The sequence below is a fragment of the Ascaphus truei genome, chromosome 7, assembly GCF_040206685.1.
Source record: "Ascaphus truei isolate aAscTru1 chromosome 7, aAscTru1.hap1, whole genome shotgun sequence".
Classification (NCBI taxonomy): domain Eukaryota; kingdom Metazoa; phylum Chordata; class Amphibia; order Anura; family Ascaphidae; genus Ascaphus; species Ascaphus truei.
In genome coordinates this window covers 84,216,306-84,240,708 of record NC_134489.1, presented here as the reverse complement: position 1 = coordinate 84,240,708, position 24,403 = coordinate 84,216,306, and the positions used below count along the sequence as shown (strand labels likewise).

At 39.3% G+C, this 24,403-nt stretch overlaps 1 protein-coding gene across 5 annotated transcripts; it reads left to right on the top strand.

The window, feature by feature from the left end:
- The first annotated feature begins 262 nt into the window (after positions 1–262).
- Positions 263–23,911, top strand: MARCHF7 (membrane associated ring-CH-type finger 7). Of its 5 annotated transcripts, none has more exons than XM_075609275.1 (11): positions 263–512; positions 10,703–10,868; positions 12,318–12,470; positions 13,080–13,260; positions 14,212–14,367; positions 16,349–17,456; positions 19,320–19,489; positions 20,419–20,528; positions 21,975–22,088; positions 22,175–22,223; positions 23,034–23,911. In XM_075609275.1, exons 2-11 carry the CDS (start codon positions 10,710–10,712, stop codon positions 23,063–23,065), a joined length of 2,232 nt encoding a protein of 743 aa, XP_075465390.1. In that variant the 5' UTR covers positions 263–512; positions 10,703–10,709; the 3' UTR covers positions 23,066–23,911. The 5 variants fall into 5 exon arrangements, with proteins under 5 accessions (XP_075465390.1, XP_075465388.1, XP_075465389.1 ...); XM_075609273.1 differs by lacking the exon at positions 263–512 and adding an exon at positions 1,115–1,266; XM_075609272.1 differs by lacking the exon at positions 263–512 and adding an exon at positions 9,179–9,315.
- Positions 23,912–24,403: the final 492 nt, after the last annotated feature.

The following is a 24,403-nucleotide window of genomic DNA, read 5'->3' as shown; positions in this document are numbered from 1 at the left end:
CACATGGGACGGAGACCACACCCTTATCTCAGCGATCAAGCCCATGACCTGGCTGGGAGGGCACTTCCGCTTCCCTACAGTGGGCGGAAGGATGCAAAGCGAAAGTCAGCAGCAACGAGGCCCTGATATCTCGCGAGCCTCTGCGGTCCCATTCATTGAAGTACTTGGCAGCCATCTTTGATGAGGCTCTTTGTTCCCCCCTACTAAATATAACAGGAATACAGTATCAGACATTTTTTGTTTATTTTCTCACGCCCTTGGCTTTCCAGTCGGACCACATTCTCAGGTTCTCTCTCTCTCTCCCCCTCCCCCCTTGGCAGCCACCATTTGCACAGAGCCAACATGGCCGCCTCCCTGCGTGTCACCTGGATGTCCGCTGTGCCCTGCCGGCGGTAAAGTGAGGAGGAGCGGCAGAGTCACGTGACATTAGGTACTGGGCCCGTCAACAAATAAAGGAGGACGCCATTTTTATTTTATTTTTCATACGGGCTGAGAGGAGCGCTGCTCAGCAGGTGAGGAGTGGCAGTACACAGACAAACACACACATACACATACATATACATATACACACATATATATATATATATATATATATATATATACACACATATATATATACACATATATACATATACACATATATACATATACACATATATACATATACACATATATACATATACATACATAGTCACTTTTTTACCCACCATAACCTTAATAATATATATATAATCATGCATATAGGTGTGTATTTAGACATATAGGGGTGTGTATATGTTTTCTTTTAAGTGGACATAGGGAGGTCCTGTGTTTTTTTTATTGCAGGCCTGGAACAGTCTGCCCCAGCTCTTTGCGATTTGCTGCTTCCTTCCTATTGCACTTACGAGGCTGCATAATGTCATCACCGTGGCTTCTCTTTTTATAGAAGGATCCGAGAGTTCGCTATTCCCCCCCACCCCATTTTTCATAGTATTTATTAATGCGTGGAAGCTGGTTAATAAGGAGTGGGATTACGTGCACCTCCCCCCTCTCCTTGTGCAGTCCCGGGGTGCTGTGGGAGGGGGTTGCTGGTTGGGGATGGGAGCTGGTGCTGCTCAGATCAAATGTCTAGGCCGGGTAAATAATGTTGCTGCCCTGGTGTAACGTGAGAAGTGCGCCTGCGCACCCTGGGGAGAAGCGGTTTATATGTAACTTTCCACCCATTCCTGGGAATCCTGTCACCCTTTGCTCTGAGGGACCCAGAGCTGCCTCCCTACTTCCTGCAAGGTAATACATATTTTTTTGGGGGGGGGGGGGTAATACATATTGGGGGTATTTGGGTCTCTAGTTTAGAATTTTTACCCTTTTTGTTAACGTTTTTTTTTTTTTTTTTAAATCTTCCTTCATTTTGTCTACAAAATGATCTAAGTCCTTCCTTCAAGTCACTTTAAGGGGGCGATGGATTGTAACACAAGTGGGTGTGGAGGTTACAGTATGTCCATTTGTTGAGGGACATTTCCCTAATATTTTACAAATACATGTTGGTGGCTGCAGAGCAAAGCAGTTCATATCTGGCGTCATGACTTTTTTTGTACAGACTATTTCTCTGAAGCAAGCATATGTTCTTTTCCACAGTATTGAAATATCTGACTGTTTTCTGTATGAAGGCAATCATTGTGCTTCTTTAGGGGTTGATTGTCTAGCTTAATTTGTGGATTGTATGTACATTTCGCACCAGGCTTCATGTTCCATTTTACCACTTAAAAAAAAAAAAAACCCTTGCTAAGTATTTAAAAATAAACTGATGGACCATATATTTTTGTTCAACCAATAAAATAAATAAAAAAAAAAAACTATGTATGATGGACCATGTTCATAGCATTTTGTTTTCAACAAATTCAGCCAAGAGAAGTCACTGGATTATGATTAACCTCTCTTGCAAAAGCCTTTATTTTGGCCCTTTTTGTAATGGCGGTTTACATAACTTTCATGGTTCCCCATGATTTTGGGAGGGTGGTGTTGTGCATTTAGTTCTTAAACCTATTGTGGCATACCTCAAAACCTAGGTGTTTTGCTCTTAACAAGTTAGGCATCCTTTTTATTGCACTATGTCAGTGTTTTTTCACAGTTTCTTATGAGCTAAACTTCTAAAGGGTTCCCCGGGCATCCCTAAAGGGTTCCCCGGGCATCCCTAAAGGGTTCCCCGGGCATCCCTAAAGGGTTCCCCGGGCATCCCTAAAGGGTTCCCCGGGCATCCCTAAAGGGTTCCCCGATATTTTCATGTCATTTGAAAATTGTACCAAATACAGAAGAATTTACAATGCATCTGATCTCAAACACTATTAGAGAGGGTTGGGGATCCTTACAATGCATTTGTCCTCAGACGCGCTATTAGAGGGTTGGAATAACGCAGAATTTCACAATACAGGCAGTCCTCGTTTTACAACGCTTCGCTTTACAACGAATGGCTTATCCAACGCTTTGCAATGCATACCTATATTCATTTTTACAACGCCAAAACGGCTTATCCAACGCTTTGCAACATTGTGTGTGTGTGTGTCTAGATATAGATATAGATATAGATATAGAGAGAGATATAGAGATATATATATAGATATATATATAGATATATATATATAGATATATATATATATAGATATATATATAGATATAGAGAGAGATATATATATATATATATATATATATATATATATATATATATATATATATAATCAAAAAATAAATAGATGATACCGTTCTGTGGCTAACGAAATGCTTTTATTTGTGCGAGCTTTCGAGATACACTGATCTCTTCTTCCAGCGATGTTACAATGAATGAAGCAAGGATAACTTGAAAACAGTGTCTCTTGGAATGTTATCTGTGCTTGTCCTTCCCCCGGTGTGGATGTGTTTTATGGCTAGAGGTGTCAAAGGTTAACTGAAAGCAAGTGAAGAAAGAGTGTGTATGTGTATCAGTGTGAATAAAAATGAATGGAGAGCCCACAGTATAAACAGTGCTCTACACAAGGTGTGTGTGGAGTGAGAGGGATATAAATGGTGTGGGTGGGTGTGGAAATGTGAGAGTTTGTAGCACAACTAAAAGTGTGTGTGGATACTATGTGGTCCCTATTGGTGTATATGGATGGAAAAATAAGGAGTATTAGTATGTGTGAGAGACAGCTGTGTGTGCATACATATAGCACAGTATGCACAGACATGGCCTTTAGCGCTCATGGGAAGAGAGTTCGCTAGTGTCAGTAATGACTCATAAAATTTCGATCTCTGTTTAGGCCACTGCTAAGTGTCCCGAACAGTTGCATAAATTTGTATTCATGCAACCGTCTCTCTTTCGGGGTTTTAAGATTACCTTTGAGTATGGCAACCCTCAGATCGTTCATCTTATGTCTTTGACACCTCTAGCCATAAAACACATCCACACCGGGGGAAGGACAAGCACAGATAACATTCCAAGAGACACTGTTTTCAAGTTATCCTTGCTTCATTCATTGTAACATCGCCGGAAGAAGAGATCAGTGTATCTCGAAAGCTCGCACAAATAAAAGCATTTCGTTAGCCACAGAACGGTATCATCTATTTATTTTTGATTATTGAAGCTCGGCTAACACGGTACTGATACCTCTACATGTGTGTATATATATACAATGTTGCAAAGTGTCGTAAGAGCATATATATATATATATATATATATATATATATATATATATATATATATATATATATATATATATATATATATATATATATATATATATATATATATATATATATATATATATAGTATATACACTATATAATTTGTGTGTGCTGCAAATCTTGTTGCCTGCATAAAATATTTGGTGTATTTTAGTGTTAAAAATGCCTTCAGGAACGGAATCTTTCATTTAAACAGTGTTCCTATGGGAAAACGTGTTTCGCTTTACAACGTTTCGCTATCCAACGCCATTTTGAGTAACACATTGTGTCGGATAACCGAGGACTGCCTGTATGATTATTTTTTTTACACCACTTAAGGTGTAGGTTTTGATTTGACTAAAATTCCCCAATACATTTATCATTGGGAAAAGATGAAGGATTAAAAACAAGATTAACTTGCTCAGAGAGCTTTTAATCACGGACTAGTACAACAATAGTTGATATTGCTCTTTACATATCAATGCTGGGCCAACAAGTGATGCAGACTATAATGTAATTCAATGTGTTCTCTACATGGCAACCCAAAACTGAAGAGCTGCTCTAGTCTCTGCGTTACCCTAGGGTTGTAAATATAATACGTTTAGAATCTTAACACCAAATTTAGGTTTATTTTTTTTTTTTCTTTAAACTTTGTTATAGTTGGTGCTTTAAAACGCAAAAATATAGATTTTTAACCTGGTTAAGCCATTAACTTTTCTTGTACCCTGCAGGAAATTCAAAACAAAATATAGACGTAATGGAGTTGGCTCATTGTTAAAAATAAATAAATAAAAATATGTATGTTCAGTTCCCAGGATTCCCCATGTATAGGAAAATATGAATTTTATCTGAAGTGGTAATGACCATTAAAGAAATGGTTCCAGGAAGTGACACACACACACACACACACACACACACACACACACACACACACACACACACACCACCCCCCCCCCCCCCCCCATACATATACAAACTCAGACAGGAAACCTACTTACTATTGGTGGTATGTTGTCTTTTCACATGGTATGACCACTGTAGAGCAGTCGTTAATTGAAAATTACATGTCCTGGTTCTGTATGTAGCCAAGTTCTTCAAAACCTTTGTCATTTATTTCAGACACAAAACTATATATAGTCAGGCCTCTGGCTATTTAAAAAAAAAAAATGTATTTGCTGTAATAACTTATATGGGCAATCTCTTCTGGATCAAAGGGAACTAATGCAACCCATTCAGGATTTCTTCTTAACATGGATGGGAAGAAGGGGCTATCATCCAGAGCGGGACAATTACTTTTCCTCTGGGGACACTCTGGTTACTGAGATAATGAACGAGGAAGGTGCCGCCGGTTCTTTACTCTCAGGAGGAACGGAGGTTTACATCTAGTGGGCCAAGCGGCTACCTATAGTCAAGTGTGACGTGGGGTGTTTGTTTAAAAATAAATAAAAACAGGAAGTACCTTCCTCCATAAATATCTTTGGTTCACGGAGCCGAAATTAATACTCTTCAGCTCTGTAGACCCCCTGCTTTCTCACCCATGTTGTATATGTTGAAGTATGAATTCAACTTGAATGCATGTTTAAGGGGTCACATGATGCATCTCGGTCAGGGCTCTTCATCTGGTGGTCTGTACTGCTAATTTCATACAAGTTGCTTAGGCAGCCAAGTGCAATTTTACATGCAGAAACTTGCTTGTAAATTAAGGTAAACAAATTAATGATATAACCGAATGGTAAGGCATTCTAGAGTTGATCACTGCCACAAAAATGGTGCATGCAATAGAAAAAGGACCAGCACATCTGTAGATGTACAACATATATATATTAATTAAGAATGATGTTTTGATCCTCAATCGTATATGTATGTACATATTATAGATGCTTGCAAAATTGAAATATATAATTTGTCTTTCAATTTATCTAAAATTACATTATAGGAAGTGTGGCCTTTCTGTCCCTAAATGTTTTCTGATCTGGCCCTTTTGAAGAACTAGTTGAAGAGCCCTGATCTAGGTAATTAATGCTTCTTTAGCCAATTCTGACACGTGTAAGTAGGGGTTCTGGTTTTCAGTGTTTATTTTTTTGTTTGTGTGTTCATCAGTGTTGACAATGGGGATGAGGGGAATTTACGCTTTTGAATGCGACTGTATATCGCTGCCCTAACTTTAGTTTCCATAAGCCCTTTGTGTTGCCCTTTAAGTTTGTGGCTGGGCTGCTACAAGAGATGGAAGGGGAAATGATATTTTGTTTACGTTTTTGTTTTTTTTTTGTTTTGTTTTAATTGTACAAGATCAATGGGTGGTGTTTTTTGGGCAACCTAAAACCGGAATCCCTATCTATAAGTAATCATTTTCTAAAACAATGGGGTGGGATCTGTGTGCCTGCATGCCTGCTGTGTGCCTGCCTGTGTCTGTATGGCCCGCGAACGATGTTATAAATATCCAAATGGCCCTTGGCAGAAAAAAGGTTCCCCACACCTGCTATACAGTATGTGCTTGCACAGCTAGAAGCCCCCTTGCTTACCCTCCCCTTATCTTTATTCGCTCTCTGTTAAGGAAGAGGGTGGGCTAAAAGATTACAGAAAACCCTTAATTGAGAAAAGGTCCTCATCCAGAGGCCTCTAAGATAGTCAGCTTGTAATTTCCCAAAAAATGAAAGCCTATGGGCTGGAGCACACTGCGCTACCAACCCCTGGCGGCCAATGGTAGTGTTCATTGTTGAAGCACAACGTCGTAGCCGCTGCTGTAGCTGGAGTCTTTCAAAAGTGTGATTCCAGGCTGCAGCAGCGTGACATCAGTTTCAGCAACCAATCAATGTACAGACGTTTTCAATGATTGGTTGCTGAAATTGCTGAGGATCATTCCATCTGCTGGGGATGTTCACACATTGCCCAGCAGACGGAGGCGGGCTCGTGCATGCGGCGTCGCAAAGCACTGTGTGCTCTTGCCCTTACAATGTTTAGGGAAACCAATTGGACTTAGTGGTTTTCTGGCGGCCTACGTAGGACTACATTTTTAGATTGGATTTAAAGCAGTTTATACGAAATAGTTTTGCAGTGGTTCAAATTGTTGAAATCCTACTTTTAAAAAAAAATAAAAAAATAACACATTTTTAAAAAATAAATTTTCCAGAGTTACATTGAATGCCTTCCCAGTCATGTAACGTGGAGCAAAGTTGGGCACATGATTACATTTTCGTTTTCATTCCACTCACTATTACTTGGAGATGTGATGTAATATTTTACTTGCATACAATATTTTAAGTTATATATTTTAGTGTGAACACTTTAGGGGTACAACTTTAGAAAATAAATGGTACAGAAGTTATGCCACCTAGTAGGGAACCTTCCCCTTTTTAAAGAATTTTTTATTTAAATATAGGAACATGCCTACCTTTGGGTAACACCTAGATCCCTTTTAGTCGATCATGATTTTGTATAACCTGTTCTGGATATCCTTTTGGGCAGATCCTAAATTCTAGGAGTATTGGTCACGCGCTAGTATTGCTGGCTTTCTGGAGGAACCTGGCTCAAATCCCAGCATTTGCTCCTTTTTTAAGACGTGAACGGTTCAGTTCTTTTTGCCTTGTAGGCCAAGATGAGAACTTTCTATGGGACAGAGATTTATGTTAAAGATTCTGTGCACGTCACTGATTACACTCTGTGCTCTAAAACATCTCGGAACGTATGCTTTATAACTTCCAGATGGAAATCAAGGTACAGCAAAGCTTGTTGCTGCCAGTAACCAGTCTCTGGGTGTCACCATTATAATTGCCATATTCTTCTGGGGTGTGTCATAGCAATCCTTACTGGTTGGGGGAGGAACTGGTGTCCTCTGAACAATTATTAGACTCCTTTATCTTCCTGCATGCACAGCATTGTTAACTAATGCAACAGGGAACTTTACACATATATTGAGGTTCATGGTATCACTCATTTACTTTAGTATTTCCAACCACTATTTTATCTTACTCTGGCAATTTTCCTCTGACTAATCCCATTAATTCCTCCCTGTTATTTATTTAGCTTAGAACAAGATCCCATAAATGGTCAATTGTAAGATGGACAACGTTTTATGATGGTTGTAATTTTCACTGTATGCAGTGTAATAAACAATTATATAGAAGTTACAGGAAGTGTAATCTCCCTGTTTCAGAAGTATTTATTTGAAGTAGTCATTCTACTTTTTAGTCATTTTAAGTGGCAATCTCCCTACCCTTTTCCCCCTCCACTTATTTTACCTGATGGAAAGAAGGGGGTAATCCAGAGCTGAGCTGTGCTATTTACAGCTGAGGACCCCCCTGTTCCTAAGATGCGTGACAGTGAATTTACAGTGTTCAAAATCTCTTTCCAGGGGAAATAAAATGGCTGTCAAATCTCAGGCCAATAGGAAGCTGCAACATTCTGTTGCAGCTTCCTATTGGATGATGAATCTCCACATTATAACCAAGGTGGTAACTTAACCTGTTAGCATCTTGGGAATCGACGTAATGCACAGTTCAACGCGGTAGGACTACCTCCCCTCCCCTGGCTTCAATTCTTTAAGACAAGCTTATCAAAGGCTCCCAATGAAAATAATTGTCTCAACGGTTTCCTCGCTATTAGTCCAAGATTTTTTTTTTCATTCTAGCTCATAAAGCAAAGTGTATAAAATATGTGGTACAGATGTTGGCAAAATGTTGGACAATGGAAATTAAGTCTTTTTAGGTATGTTGGCTTGTAAGCTCTCATGAGCAGGCCCCTCATTACCTTCTATATCTGTTTGCGGTATGTAGTATGCCCTTATTTGGTATGTCATTCTGTTTATGTAATTAATGTGACCTAATGAAATCCTCCTGTCTGAACTGTCTAATTCAACTAAATTTGTTAAAGCTACACTTATGAAGGACTTCCTATTCTGGTCTCAATGGCTCTAAAACACAGGTAAATGTTTTTTTCACCAACAGGCCCTCAACAGGTTTACAGAGGCCCAGAGCTAATTCTGCTAAAGCTAGAAACTGTTCAAATAAAGTTTTGGCACAACACACTGACAACGTGAAGTCCTTTTCCTATGTGAGAAGGTCTCAAAGCTTTTCTCATTCCATTCAGAATACTTTGCATCCATCTGCACCCCTCAGCAGATCACATTCTTTGAAGACTAACCCGTTGTACTGCCCTACAGAACGTTGGCGCTTTACAAATAAACATTACATTATGCTTCTAGCCTCTACTTGTAATTGGCCCTTTGGAAAATTAGTTGAGAAGCACCAGTGTCTCAATTTGCCGTAATGTTTCATAGTGATACTGTTCCACGGTCATAACCTGTGACACTTTTTGTTTAAAAACCAAAACAGTTTCTCAAACTTGAAGGTCCATATTAATTTAAAATGCTTTTACAGGCAGTCTTCGGTATCCGGCAAATGCGTTATTTGACGCCGCACAATGCAGTATCCGGACGCATTGTCTGATGCCGAATTCGCATATCCGACGGTCACTGCCCCTGATTAACATTGGACCCGCTTTCCAACGGTACATTAACCGATGGTGGTTTGCGAGACGCATTGCGTCCGATAACCGGGACCCCTCTGGAACTGCTGCTGCTGCATTCCTTTCCATGCTAGATACTAGGTTTCCTGTGATAAATGGAATACCAGCTGCTTTTAGCAGGTACGCTCAATTTGCAAAGATTAAAAATAAATCTTAAATTGTGGAAAAAAAACATACAAATAGACTGTTCTAAAATGCTACTTGCACTTTACTGGACCTGCAAAAAATATTGCTTGGTGGGAATGGACATCTATACTTGGGTTATACATGAACCACAATTAAGAATGAACATTTATCAGTGGGGGGTTCTTGCTTTACAATGACTAAAAATTGAGGAAAATACTCCATCCCTAAATGAGGACAACCTGTTTATGGGAAAAAATATTAAATTCACAACGGGTAATGCATCTGTTTAAGTAACATTGAATCATACTTGTATGTAGGACCTGCAAATTGGTCATGCCTTGATGTTGGCTGCAGGCTTATAATGCTTTGGCCAAAGGGTTTAACTAAATGATCCTTGCTCATGAGCAGATTAGCACTGAAGTATTGTGCTGTATGTTGTCACTTTGTATGTTGCGCTGGGCATTTCATTTTTGTTCATACTGATATGTAACACCACAAATGTGAATAGATATTTACATAGGCTGACAACTGCACAAGGAGTTGATTATATATTTTTTTCTTCAGGCGTTCGCCCTTTGTCGAGTGTCTAATTACCATGGTTCAGTGCTCTTAATATAGGTGTCTGATGTGTCATTAGCAAAAATGTGCCTGCCACCATTCCTGGATGTGACTTTTCACGTACCAGCATCGTGATGTCAACTGTCGTTGCCATAGTTACACCACGTCATCAATCCGTCGCGATGGCAACAAACGCTACGCATGGTCTTAAAGACCGCTAGTGCAAAATTACATTCTCAACCCATGTACAAATGGTAGTGAATACATTCTTTAAATAAGAAACAAATTCTCGTAATATGAATGAAAAATTAAATAACAAGAATATACAAAGTACATGTACACCTACCTACATATTTATAGTTTCAGACTCCAATTATAGTGCCAATGTACGTCAGAACATTCTCAGGTTTGACCATAGAACTGTTCGTCAGTGGAAACAAGACGACTAGTAAAGTTCCTGATATTAAAGCAAACCTAAGAGGGGAAAAAATGGACTGAAGCTATAACATGTAAATATTCTTGTATTGGGCAATGTAGAATTAATATTTATATTGTTTCTTTAGAAATACTATGTAATCTAGTAATGGGCACATTTCTGCACTATTTTGTAATTGCGTAGTGTTTGTTGCCATCAGATTAAAATATCTTTATTTGATGAATCAAATAGTTTCAACTTGTCACCTTAACCTACTGTAGCTGTTAAATTACTTGTGCATCATAGGGATGGATAGTAGATAGGAATACAGGGATTTTCCTTGTATGATTGTGTGTGTATATATATATATATATATATATATATATGTTTATTTTTTTTTCCATGCAGGATAAAAATGGAACCAAAACCATCAAGATTGCCCAGAAGGATAACTGTTCAGCCTTCCACCTCATCTCCCTTAAGTGCTAGAACACTGCAACGTGGCAGATTAGGTGGCCTTAGTGATGCATATCGCACAAGGGACAGTTCACTAAGGCACGATTCTGACTTTCAGGTAATATATTTAAAAATTGTTGTATGCAAACACTTTTCTCTGCTCTTTCACCTGACCAAGAATGTATACATTAATTTAAGTTCCAAATTGCTCTTAACCTGGTAGCACCACACAATGGTTCAATATTAACATACAGGAAAAGCATAAAATGACACGATTAAGGGTATCTGCTTATAATTAGGGCATTTTTCGCCTACGGTATTTGCACTTGGGATACTTTTATAAAATTATGGCTCTTGCATTTTTATAAGCTAAAAAGCAATATTAATATGCTGCCGTCTGACCCATTGCCATACTCAAATATATCTATTTCTCTCAAACAGAGATACAGACCTCCATAGGCGGTGCCGGTATCTCAGTTTAAAGCTCCCACGTCACGTGGGCCAATGGGAAGCCGGAGCTTTGAAACTCCATTACATGAACCCTGGTAGCAGAGTGGCTACCAGCATGCACTACAGAGGTCTCTATCTATGGAATCAGGGGTCCCTGGAGCTGAAATAATAGGGTTCAACTCCGGAGACTCAATGCTTCAATCCTATGTTAAAAATAAAAAAAAATTGCCTAAAAAAATCATCCGCTTGGATTGCCTCTTTAAGGGGGCGTGTTTGCAGTCCTTGAGACTTCAGATCTCTTCTGGGAGCAGGCATAATGGAGAAATGCATTGTATCAACAACTGCTATGGAAGGTCATGCAGCAGAGTACTACTTAGTGTGCCATGATTTAATTTGTGTGGCTGAAATGCAATTTCTTGTTGTCCCAACAGAAACTTGTCAGGTCTTGTATTATGGGCTTTCATATTTACTAATGTTGTAAACAGATTTTCCACAGTTAACCAGTGATCTTTTATATCTGAAATATTACTTGCCATAGTGAAAAGTATACAAATTCATGTATATTTTTTATCCTAATTTTGCAGTACTAGTGCTTTGGTTCTATGGGTAACAGTATTAATCCTTTGAGTGCCCCATGTAGTCACTACGTCATGGGGACTGGCACTCCAGGGACCCAATGTTCTCATGGAGCAGAGGATGCGAATTATCCGGTAAGAAAACGGAGGATCCCTTTCCCATTTCCTCAAATGGTGGTCATATGGCCGCTATTGAAAGTGGTCACATGCACTGTGCTGCAGGGGCTGTAGAACGCAATCGCCACCACCCGTCTGGCACTCCAGGGGGTTACGCAAATAGATTAAGACTTAATCTGACTAATATACAACAGAATACAGTTTGATCTGGAGGTCAAATGTTCTTCGTTGGCGCCCTTCATTCTAATATTCTCTGTGAAAGGAAAGCTTTGGCGTTTAGTCTACCACAGAGCACACCTTTAGTTGCTTGTCTAGTGTACTTTTTCTGTACTTTGTATAAACATTTAATTGGGTGATTTATGTAGATTAAAATGAAGTTTTCTGGCTCGTGTATTAAACTAAAATAAGTTGTGGGTTTTGTTTAGGATTCCAGTGCATTGCGCACTTCCAGTAGAGACTGGACTTTCAGAGAACGTGACAGCCTTGAGCCTTCCTGGAAGACTTCTCCCTCTTATCAGCGCTGCTCAGGATCATATGACAGCCCGTCTGGGAGCTTGATAGGAAGCAGAAGCAGGGTTGTAAGTGTCACTTTTTGAGATCGAACACCACACCTACTTTTAATTTGTACAGGGTCTGATTTTTGCTTTGTGATCAATATGGCCAATGTACAGATACAGTTGATGGCTGACTATTCAGTGCAATTAGATGAGGGTATTCTGTGAAAAAATGGGCATGTAAGTGACTTGCAGGACTAATTACAAAGCTTTTATTTTATCAAATGTTTTACCAGGAAGTAATACAGAGTTACCTCGTTTTCAAGTATGTCCTGATGTAAGTCCAAATATTGGTTACATAATTTGTTTTAAAGACCATTGCAGCCCACTTTGCAGAACCATAACTCGCCCACCCACTTTAAGTAATGTAACATTCTCTTATAGAATTGTAATGTTGGTGTCACAATCCATAGAATAACTTTATTTAATATTTTGCTAAATAGTTAATGTAACAATGATAACAGTGCAGGGAAGGAGCATTTGGCCACAGAGGAATTTGCTCTGCTGTTCGCTGCTCTGTTTGGGCATTTGTCGAACCCAGATCTAGTCCACTCGGTTCTGAAAAGTTCTTGAAAAGCTACATATGGATAGACTAGCTTTTATATTGCTATATTTTTTTTTTTTTTTTTTTAGTCTGCAGCATCCTCTTCTCAGTCATCTTGGTATGATCCATGTGAGAGGGCACAGGGTACCTATTCCGGATTACACAGCCAGCAACAGGATCGGGATTCCAAGCGACCAAAGCTGTCTTATTCTGGCTGTTCTTCTATTTCTGGCATCAGAAGTACTAGTAATGGTTTAAATTCAGCCACAGGTACAAATATAATATCTTAAATGTCTTCTGGTTAAATTTATGTGAAGATAGACTGAACCTTGTAAGGGAAAAAGGGGCCCCTATTTTAGCACTCCTAGTTATGAAATGATGATGTCATTAAAATCAATCTTTAATAGGTGTCAAAATAATAAAATAAAGTTGGACTAACGAACACACAACACAAATTAAAATATTGGTATAAATCTCTCCTAAGTAGGTATAGGGAGAGGAAATTTATGTGAGCAATGCCAAGCTAACTTTAGCAGGTCTCTAATTATGCACTTTTTGCGGTATGTGTTTTTAAAATGTGTCCTGTATTCAGTGGGAAAATGTTAAAGCTAAATGAGCTGCTTAATAGGTCTGTCCTTTCAATTTACCACATTTACTCTTGTAGTAGGAGTCAGAAATAAAAATGGTGCCTTTTTAGGAATGTCCCTTCAGAACATGCTGAATAGAAGAATGATAAATTGCTGCACACTATTATAATCAGAAAAAAGGGGATACAACTACCGGTGCGCCTGGTTCAGGATTCTCTATCAATCCCGGGTATAAAGTCTATTGGCAATAAATTAGTTTACTGAGCAAATCCGTGGAGCCCTGATTTTCTTCCCTTCCTTCAGAACATGCAGCATTTTAATTCTTCCCATGAATGTTGCCCTTTCATTTGAGCAAATATTGGTCTGAAGGACCAGACGATTTGATCATTTTATAGTTATACACTTCGATTTGTCCCAGAGCTTTAAATTCACTTGTGATATTGTTCAATGAAGGCAGTGCTTGGTTTCATGTCTCCTTGGTAATGACATCATAATGTAGTAATAATTTTTATAATTTGCATAATTATCAATGCATTAACTTGCCTAAATAAAAACTGCTGCGGTTGCTCAACTAAAGTAGCATTATATTGTCCTCCCCGTTAGACAGTTGGAACATTCATTGATCTTTGTCTAGAATCTTCAAGTAGGTATGGACGATTTCCTAGATCTTCATCAGTGATGCTTGGCTCCACCGGATCTGATTTACTGAGAGAACGAGAAAGAAGGCCTGATGCATCAGTTCATGGTCTTATGGATTATGGTCATAGAAATGTTGACTTGACACCATCATGTAGGTATACTTGGGGCTTTCAGTTACATCTGTAATTGTAGAAAGCAACGCACTTCACTAATCACGGCCTGTTAAACCCTATAGAAATGTTTTACCTCTAGTCATTGGTATTTTTCAATTACGTAGATGTTGGTTTTATTATAGCCTTTGACTTGCTATAGCAGATCTGCTAATCGCATGGTTCATGCAGCAGCACCTCATTCCCTATACCCAGTTAAGGGCGACTCAATGTGCCTGGTAACACGGGCTGCTGAGGGCTTGTACCCCTGAGTGCTGAAGTCTGGTACTAGCCACTATCTAGGCTTTCCTGTGTTCAGCATGGCATAATTATACAATTATTTTACTCATGCATACATTTTGATAATACTAGGGTTAATTAGTCTTATTTCAGTGGTACTCACAAAACTTTGTAGGACCTTTTACATTGGCTCCAACCTCAGCAGCATCCATAATAAATGTCCAAGCGGGGAAAACGCTATACTTCAGAAAATTGTTGGAATTATTTTTTTGAGGGGGGTGGGGGGGCGGGACACACCCCACGCAGTATTTAAAGTGGATACGCGCTCTCCCCATTCCAAGTCGATTAGAACTCTTTCCAAACTACAGGCATACCCCGCATTAACGTACACAACGGGACCGGAGCATGTATGTAAAGTGAAAATGTACTTAAAGTGAAGCACTACCTTTTTTCCCACTTATCGATGCATGTGCTGTAATGCAATCGTCATATACGTGCATAACTGATATAAATAACGCATTTGTATCAGGCTCTATAGTTTCCCCGCTTGTGCACAGCTTCGGTACAGGTAGGGAGCCAGTATTGCTGTGCAGGACGTGCTGACAGGCGCATGCGTGAGCTGCCGTTTGCCTATTGAACGATATGTCCTTACTCGCGAGTGTACTTAAAGTGAGTGTCCTTAAACCGGGGTATGCCTGTACACAGGAACTGATCATCTGCCCCTGTGTCGGTGCCTTCCCAATGTTGCAATGTCCTTGGATAGGAGCACTAACGATACTGTAGTATACTGTCGTGCATGTCAAGCTGAATCCACACACCAGGAGGAATTTGAATAGCTTAATTTATATAGCTTATGTAACACAAAAGTAGGCAATCCAGGTGTCTTCATTAAAAAAAAGTGTATGTATGTTTCTACGACATTTTGGGGAGGGATTCAGAAGATACGGTGTGGTGGGTTCGGAGTGATGCAACATAAAACGTTAATGTATGTTAAAAATAATTAACGTTGCGGTCCACTCTTGGATCCCTTTTTAACCCAATAAATTAACTTCAAATCTTTAAAAACTTTTCTTTTCTTAATGAAGACCTGGAGTGCATACATTTTTGTGGTTCTGACGTATAGTATTATAAACCACAGGGGGAGACACCAGGGCATTCTGGGATTTCAAAAGTAAGTCCCATGCCGATCTATCTAAAACCGATGGCTCTAAGTTTCAAAAGGAGGCATCCCTCTAACCTTTCAATATTTTGTGAGCAGCTGCTAAAGAGGTCTGCCTCCTGAAGCAACTGTTGAATCACTCAGCACCACTGCGTAACTTTTAGGTCAGTAGTTATTGCCATGCAGCATTCAAGGGGTTAGTTAATGGCTGCCTTCATAGTTCATTGTATTTCCGATGCAAATAGGTTGTGTAATTTTGTCAAAATCACTCCATATATAAAAATACTTGGAAGGAGTTTTGGTGTGCCCTTGACAAATGTACACACCCTATTTGCTTCAGAAATACAATTAATGGATGCATTTGCACTTAATTGGGTTCACATTGTCCTAAACTACTTAATGCACCAGTCTATAAATAATCATTGTCCTCAAAATTTATTGCAATATGCCTGCTGCTCCCTGTATTAAAGTAAAGCCATTAGGTTATTTTTATAGTTGCCTGGTGTATTAAAGCAGCATCTTCCATAGTCTGCTGCCCCCTCCCCCCCCATGCTTGACTACTTCTTGTACTGTGTTTTGTGCAGATCTTCAGGACAGAGTTGCTTCGTCATATGCACAGGGTGCAAGACCAAAAGAGAACTCCCTAAGCACAGTAAGACTTAACACCTCTATCAACCGCCAGATGCCTTCTCAACATAGTTCCTCATTGTTTAGCAGAGACTCCAGCAGAAATTTAAGACCAGTAACTTCTAGAGAATTGCATTCCCCACAAAGGAATGCGCAGCCAGAGTTCACCCATGTTACAAGTAGAAATGTAGGGATTCCAGCAAGCACTTCAGGCAGCATTTCACCTGCTCAGCAAAGATCTATAAATGAGCCTACAGACACCGAAAGCAGGCGTACAACAAGGCAACTACTGTCTCGCCTCGCTTCTAGTATGTCCTCAACCTTTTTCTCAAGGAGATCCAGCCAAGACTCTTTAAATGGAAGACCACCAGAGGCTGAAGAAGTTAACTCTAGTTTAAGTAATATTCCTCAGCCCAATGCTGCCACAACTCCCACTGCTGACGTGTCGGAACATAGGCCTTCTGAACAATCTCAGGGATTTGCATTTCTTAGACGACGGCGATGGGGCTTGTCAACTGTCTCTCCAAATCACAGTTCTGATTCCGATACTGAGAGCTACCGGCCAGAAGACTCTGAAAATAGGACTGCTGGATCATGGCTACCCTTGTCCTTTAGGAATAGGTGCACACCCCTTTTTTCAAGGAGAAGACGAGAAGGAAGAGATGAAACTGCAAGAGCATCATCTACCTCTGACACCAATAGACTACAGAATCCTTTCAGAAGAGCATCTCGAGAAGATACCTCCGTGGAAGAAGCACAAAGGAGAAGCTCACAAGGAGCTGCTGCCAACTCTTCACACATGCCTGTACACTCCGTTAATGGCACTTCAAATGGTGCCTCTTTAGCAGATTCAGTCCTCAGTAGGAGAAATTCTGGACTTTCAGGCATACTTCCTAGTTCACTTTTCCATTTTTCAGTGCCGGCTGCACTTGGTAACTCCATATCGGACAATGTCATGATAACAGTAGATATTGTCCCCTCAGGTAGGACAACTGATGGACAGGAAAGCAACAAATCTCAAAACTCTTCAAGAGATCCAGAGAAACTCAAGAAAATTAAAGAAAGGTAGGTCTTGCACTTGACTGGTTTGTCCTGAATGAAGTCTATGGAAACTTGGTTTCAACTTGCATTAGTTCATACCTTGGGAGTTTAAACTAATGCAAAAGAGAATTGAACCCGCTCTACCTACTAGAACAGACGGGTGCAAAAAGGGCAAATGACTTAACAATGGAAGAAAAAACGCCAGATGTAGTAAAGACACTGCCGTCTGGACAAGTCCCTAAAAGTGCACTCTGTTTGGAAGGGGAGTAGTACCTGAATCAACCGTGGATGTGCAGTAAGAAGCAAAGTACTGGTCCAATGTGTATTGCAATATGGTTGTCTTAAAATCCTTTAATAATAATTAATAAACTAAATTAGAACCAGACAGTAGTAACAGTGAAAATAGATGAAGTAATTATAGTGCGTCATGCGTATGTCCACTTGGTGGCTCGGGTATACGGCGTGGTAAGCACCACAGCCCAAATCTGAGTATACCCCTGTCCTGGTGTGGACCAGTCAAACAGTTGCCTGTAAGTAACTAGTAATGCAGCACGACGGACTGGGAATTAAGAACCAGAATCACGAGTAAAACATACCAAATAGATTATTGGCTGACAAGTGATTCTGCTATGGTCACAACGTCAATGCATATAAAACCCACCAGCGGTGTTCTGGTGCCAACATATGGATATAGTAGCCAGAGCAGCCCAATGCCCTGTTACAAAGGAGATAATATGGGCAGTGTGGGATAAATGAAATAACGCAACATGTCCCGCTGTCTTGTGACACAGAGGGAAAGTGTGATCCACACTCGTGAGCCTGGGTCTACAGATGGTGTTTAAATGCAAAATAGATAAGGAGCACCTATAGCTCCACGCACATGATACACACAGAGAAAAAATGGGATTAATGCATAATCCTGCCAATTGGTATGGTAACCTAACTGATGTGGTGCTTAGCAGAAAAAATGCACTGGCAAATGATATTGCTATGTGGTGAATAGTACTAAACCCCGCATAAGTTAGCCCTGAATACTACTAACTACACACAGGGATGGGAGAGAGAAATGGAAGTCCCTACAAACCGAGATATACTGTCCCTGCGGGGAATGGCAGCAATGGTAATGCTGAGTAAACAGATCACTGACTCCCAAAATGCTCTCCCTCAAAAACATACCCCTACGTCACAAGGGGGGAGAGAGGAAAGCACAGAGGTAGAGAAGTCCCTCAGTACCTTGTCTGTGCTATCCCTGCAGGGAGCGTGATCCGTGGTGTCTGTGTGCCTATGTTTACTCGTGATTCTGGTTCTTAATTCCCAGTCCGTCGTGCTGCATTACTAGTTACTTACAGGTAACTGTTTGACTGGTCCACACCAGGACAGGGGTATACTCAGATTTGGGCTGTGGTGCTTACCACGCCGTATACTCGAGCAACCAAGTGGACATACGCATGACGCACTATAATTACTTCATCTATTTTCACTGTTACTACTGTTAAAATTAATTAATTTATTAATTATTATTAATAAAGGATTTTAAGACAACCATATTGCAATACACTTTGGACCAGTACTTTGCTTCTTACTGCACATCCACGGCTGATTCAGGTACTACTCCCCTTCCAGACAGAGTGCATTTTGAGGGACTTATCCAGACGGCAGTGTCTTTGCTATATCTGGTGTTTTTTCTTCCATTGTTGAGTTTAAACTAATACCAGAGTTGTTCCATGTAACTAGAAGTTGTGGAATATTGTCTTAATAGACATCATAGCGGTACTTCCTGTAATGGCTTGCTTGTTTCCTACATAGGCTTTATAAAGTGTGTTTTTCAAATTGCCCTTGGTAAGACTCGTACTTTAAACCGTTTATAAAATGTTTTTGCCTTTCTAGTCTTCTTCTGGAGGACTCTGAGGATGAAGAAGGTGACTTGTGTAGAATTTGTCAGATGGGAATGTCAACACCAACAAATCCCTTAATAGAGCCATGTAAATGTGCTGGAAGTTTGCAGTATGTTCACCAGGAGTGTATGAAGAAATGGCTGCATTCCAAAATTAATTCTGGTAAGCAAAGCTCTAGTAGCTCTAATAGACGAACAAGCTTTTTTCATAGTGTGCACAAAGCATTTGAAACATCATTAGTATCTCCATGCTTTTGTATGCTACTCTGGTAGCCTTGTATTATTATATTGTGATATACCCGATGGTTAACTGGTGAATATTTGTATATTATATATATTTTTTTAACTTTTAGGCTTAATATAGAAGTGACAACTGCAAGGGTTACTACAGTGAAATTCTTTAGAAATGGTAATCCTTGAAGGTCCAGTCACAGTTAAGTGCAATAATGTGAAAACATTCTAGCATGTACAACTGTGCCAGTGGACTTCTGGAATTGACAACGATGTGATTATTTCAGTAGTGATATTTTTTTGCATTTTGTTGTTGGACAATTATCTCTTGGTATAAGGGTTTGTTTTTGACATCCCTGGTATAGGGCCTCTGGCATGCCAGGTATGTAAAGTGCAGCGGAAAGGTTAATATCTCATAGTTTAATAACTTTGTTTAGACCTAGACTCTTGTTTTGAAGTAAGCATATTTTATCATATTTATTTTAACTGGAATAACTCCAGTGTTTCCATTAAATGCCAGCATGTAGGGAAAACCGTTGAAATTAAGTGACATAAAAAACAAGTCAGAAGATTCACAGTAGTAGATTCCTGAACTATTTAAAATCTATCCAACATATAATTGATTACGATAGTGTCATAATACACTTAAAAAAAAAATCAGAGATCCATTTGAGGAAGCTGTTTACTGGGCAAGGAAAGTCCTAGTTTTTATTATTTTTACAAGGGATGAGGGCAATGAGAAATGTGCATTAATAAAATTATTTTTAACCCAACATCCAGTTGCGGTTTAAATTTTTATAGGTAAATGACAACTTTTATTCTCAACTAAAACTTTTTAATATTTTAAAATATTGGTTATAGGGTCTACCTTAGAGACTATAACTACATGTGAACTGTGTAAAGAGAAGCTAGAGCTGAACTTGGAGGACTTTGATATCCAAGAACTTTATCGGGCGCATGCAAATGAGATGGTACGTATCTCCGGGAACGATAATGTTCTTCTGTTCTATGGGACCAAAAGGCTGTCTGACAGAATTAATAATAACCTTATTTGTTGAGCTTTGATGATTGATACCAGTTAGATCACTGCAAAACTGCCATTCAAGGCCATGGCAGTTTTCCCACAATCGCACCAAGATTGCCTGTATCGCACCTATGGGAATCTCCCTGTGTCTAGGACTGATTAAGCCACCTGTGCTGAAGAGGGGATAGCCCTAATACCTGGATTGTTGGTGGCACTTGAGGATAGGGGGTTGGCCACCCCTAGCCTAGAAGTTGCTTCATAGTGGGCTTGACGGCTTTCTAACTTCAGTTATACAGTACTCCTAATGTAATAGAAGTACACCCTCGCAGTGGGCAGTAATGCCCACAACTAGCATTAGAAACACATTCATACATTTTAAATATTGGCAGTGGCTACATTTGGTTATCTTGCACAGTCTTAAAATTCCCCCCCAAAATGTAAACCACTTTGTTATTTTTTGTATTTTTGTTGAAAATGGCCCTCTATGTATAAAATCGGTGTTTTTATACACACACCAACCACACCAACCACACACACGCCCCCCACACACACCACACCCACCACCACACCCACCACCACACACCACACCCACCACCACACACCACACCCACTGCCAAACCTGGTACAGAAAATGGTCTAGCATATATGCAATATGATGCAAGGCCCCTTTAACAAAATATATTCTATTAAAAAAAGCAACAGCTCCTAATTGGCAATGTTCCCCATGTTAAAGGATTCTTTCTTATTACTCTTAACATGCCACCCTTTTGATAATGCAACTCTAAGAAATGTGATGTATCATTGCCTAATAAAAATGTTTGGAAAAGAAAATGTTCCAGTGCAGAATTCTTAACAGGCAAAAACAATCAAACATCTATATTATACTGCTTCAAATGTAGTTGAAGCTGTATTTGGTCTTACAATATTGAATTCAGCATTGATTTAAACAAGGGAATCAAATGGTCTCCCCATCGCAGGCTTCAACGGAAGCTGCCTATATCTGAGCTAAATATTGTTTGGAAAAGTTCCTGCTTGTTACCCTTGTAAGAAAGTGTTATTAAACTGGCGCCCTATACCAAATAAAGTGCAGTTCTTTTATAGAAGAAAGTGTTCTGTAAAGTCAATACTTCTGTGGTGACATGCCAAACAGTGACATAAACAGTAATGTAAAATAAAAAATATTTTAGTGCTGCTCGGACCCTTTACAGGATTGCTCTTTTAACCCTGTAAGAATAATCGTTCTAATATGTACTTCGCCTGTTCATGTTATTCCCCCTTCTAATTATACATGCGATTTTTAGCTCCTGTTCAATGCCTCCTAACATTCAATTAGTTTGTTTTAGTTTTAACACACCCTATTAATTGCTACATAAATATCTTCTATTTTCTTTAGGCTGAATATGAATTTATAAGCTCTGGGCTGTACCTGGTTGTTTTGCTGCATTTATGTGAGCAGCGGTTTTCTGACATGTTGGGAGCAGCAAGTGAAGCAAGCACTAGGGTCAGAGTGAGTAAAAACTGTGCTATATAGCTGATGTGTTTTTTCATTTCAATGTAGCATGTATACAACATGGTGTTTTTTTGTTCCCCCAGTTTATAAATCTTGCAAGAACTCTACAGGCACACATGGAAGATCTTGAAAGTAAGTTTTTAAGCTGTTCTATTCAGTTTTGATTCCCATTATTTGATCATTATGCAAGGTGAATCATTAAAGAACATTTAACAGTACACCTTCAATTTAGTTCAGTTGCTTAAATGTTGCATTGTATAAGAAGCTAAACTGATCTGCACTAGCTGCTACATTTCCAATTGTAATCGGTTAACTTGTTCATGCTGTGTACAGTAGGTCTGCCAGAAGCAAAATTTAGTGGTTACTTAAATGACAAGGCATTTGCTGTATCGGGCATTTACAACAATCCAGAATATTGTGTTTTTTTTTATAAAGAAGTTTGCCCTTTCTCTTATTTTGCCCTCTGTGTGGTGAGGAGGGGGGGGGGGGGGTGGGGGCATAGAACAACAGATTAATACGGTCTGGGTGTGCAGATTTCAAGTTTTGAGTATTCATTTAAAAAAAAATGTTGCTCTATTGCAGTTAGCACAAATTGTTTAATCCGTGATTTTGATTCTTGCATCAGTCATGTTAAAGCTCTGAAAAATTTGGACCAATTGCCTGGCCGCACCCAACTAAATCAGTATGTACTTGCATTATTTTGCTGTGCTAGTAGCAGACTTTAAGGCAATGGTGACATTTTGAAAATGCAGTGTTCAGGGTGCTGTTAACCATTTCTAAGAATGTTTAGTTGCTCAATATTGAGACTATAATGGGAAAATAATGTATTAACTGTATTTGGGTACAATGTAATAAGGTTCCATTTTGTTCTGGGAAGGGATTCTCCATGAGAAGAAATTTCATTTTATATTGGTGTACTATTTAAGTAAACCTCTTTTCCAGCTTCTGAGGATGATTCTGATGAAGGGGACTGATGTCGGTGGGCCCCTTCAACATCAAGATTAATGCCGCAACTGCAAAAAAGTTAATTAAAGGTGACAGGATAACTGTAGATGTGTTGAGTTTTGCATTGCGTTTTTTTATATTCCGATGCTTCTGCCTATGTCTTTCACACTATTTTGCCCTCTATTCACTTGCTGCACTTGACAATTTTAAACACTTATCAGTTTATCTGTAAAAATGTGCAAGACTTTCTCTCCTCTCTTTCCACCCCCTACCCCTCTTTGTTGCAGAAAGGCCAAACTGCTTCTTACATGAACACACATGCCTTTCTGTTTGTTTAAAAAATAAAATAAAAAATCATGGCCTGATATAAGATTTTGTTACTACGTTTTCTTTTTGTTTGTGTATAATCAACCATAACTATTTTACGTTCAATCCATTTTGATCCCTTGTGTTTTAAAGGAACTTAAAGGCTATTGGACTGTATTGTGAGATTGGGAGTTAAATATGCTAAAACTTGTTTTGCTTTAATGTTGAAAATAAATAATGCCTTAAGTTGCAGGCTCCTTTATTTTTATTTGTATTTGTTATAATCCCTTGCTTTCAGTGTTGGTTTATATAAGGGGTTTTGTACAGTTACTGTATTCAGTTTCCAGATTTTGACTTGACCTGTACTAAGTTGGTAAACGGCAATAAGAATTTGGGTTTTGTTGGTTCTATGTATAAGACATTTTACAATCTGAATAAACTGTAAGAGATGCTTACTAGTTCTAACCACTTGTGATTGCTGACATTTTGGCCCCTTATATATTTACTTGAAACACTGACTTATTGATGTTTAGTTGTATGATGGAAAAAAAATAAAGATAATGTATTCATTTTGTCCCCATTGCACATTATTTTGGGCCTAAAACATGTTACACACATGAGGTTGAACTGGACCTTTATATTTAATAGAATTAGTTGCAACTGTAACAGTTGTCGGTGAGCTAGTTTAACCCTTTCCTGTCCAATGTCGGAATATCGGGGGGGTGGGTGCGGAGGAGGAAAGAGGAGAGAGAAAGAAGAGATATGTGAAGCAAGGTGCCGGCAGCAGATCCTCAATGCCCCAGCAGCTGACATCGGAGGTAGGGGGGTGCTGTGCATGTCTCTTTTTTCCGAAAATTAAATTAGACCTGCTGGCGTACGTAGTGAAAATTAACTGGACCGCAAAGGGTTAAAGCGGCAATACTGCTTCTTAGATTTGTATTATAGGATTGAAGCTGGGGGTCTCAAGCTCTGGGGACCCCCTGCTTCTTGTGATACTTGCCTCTTGCAGGGCTATCGAAATGACCGCTTTTAAAGCTCAGGCATCACTCGGGCAAATAGGA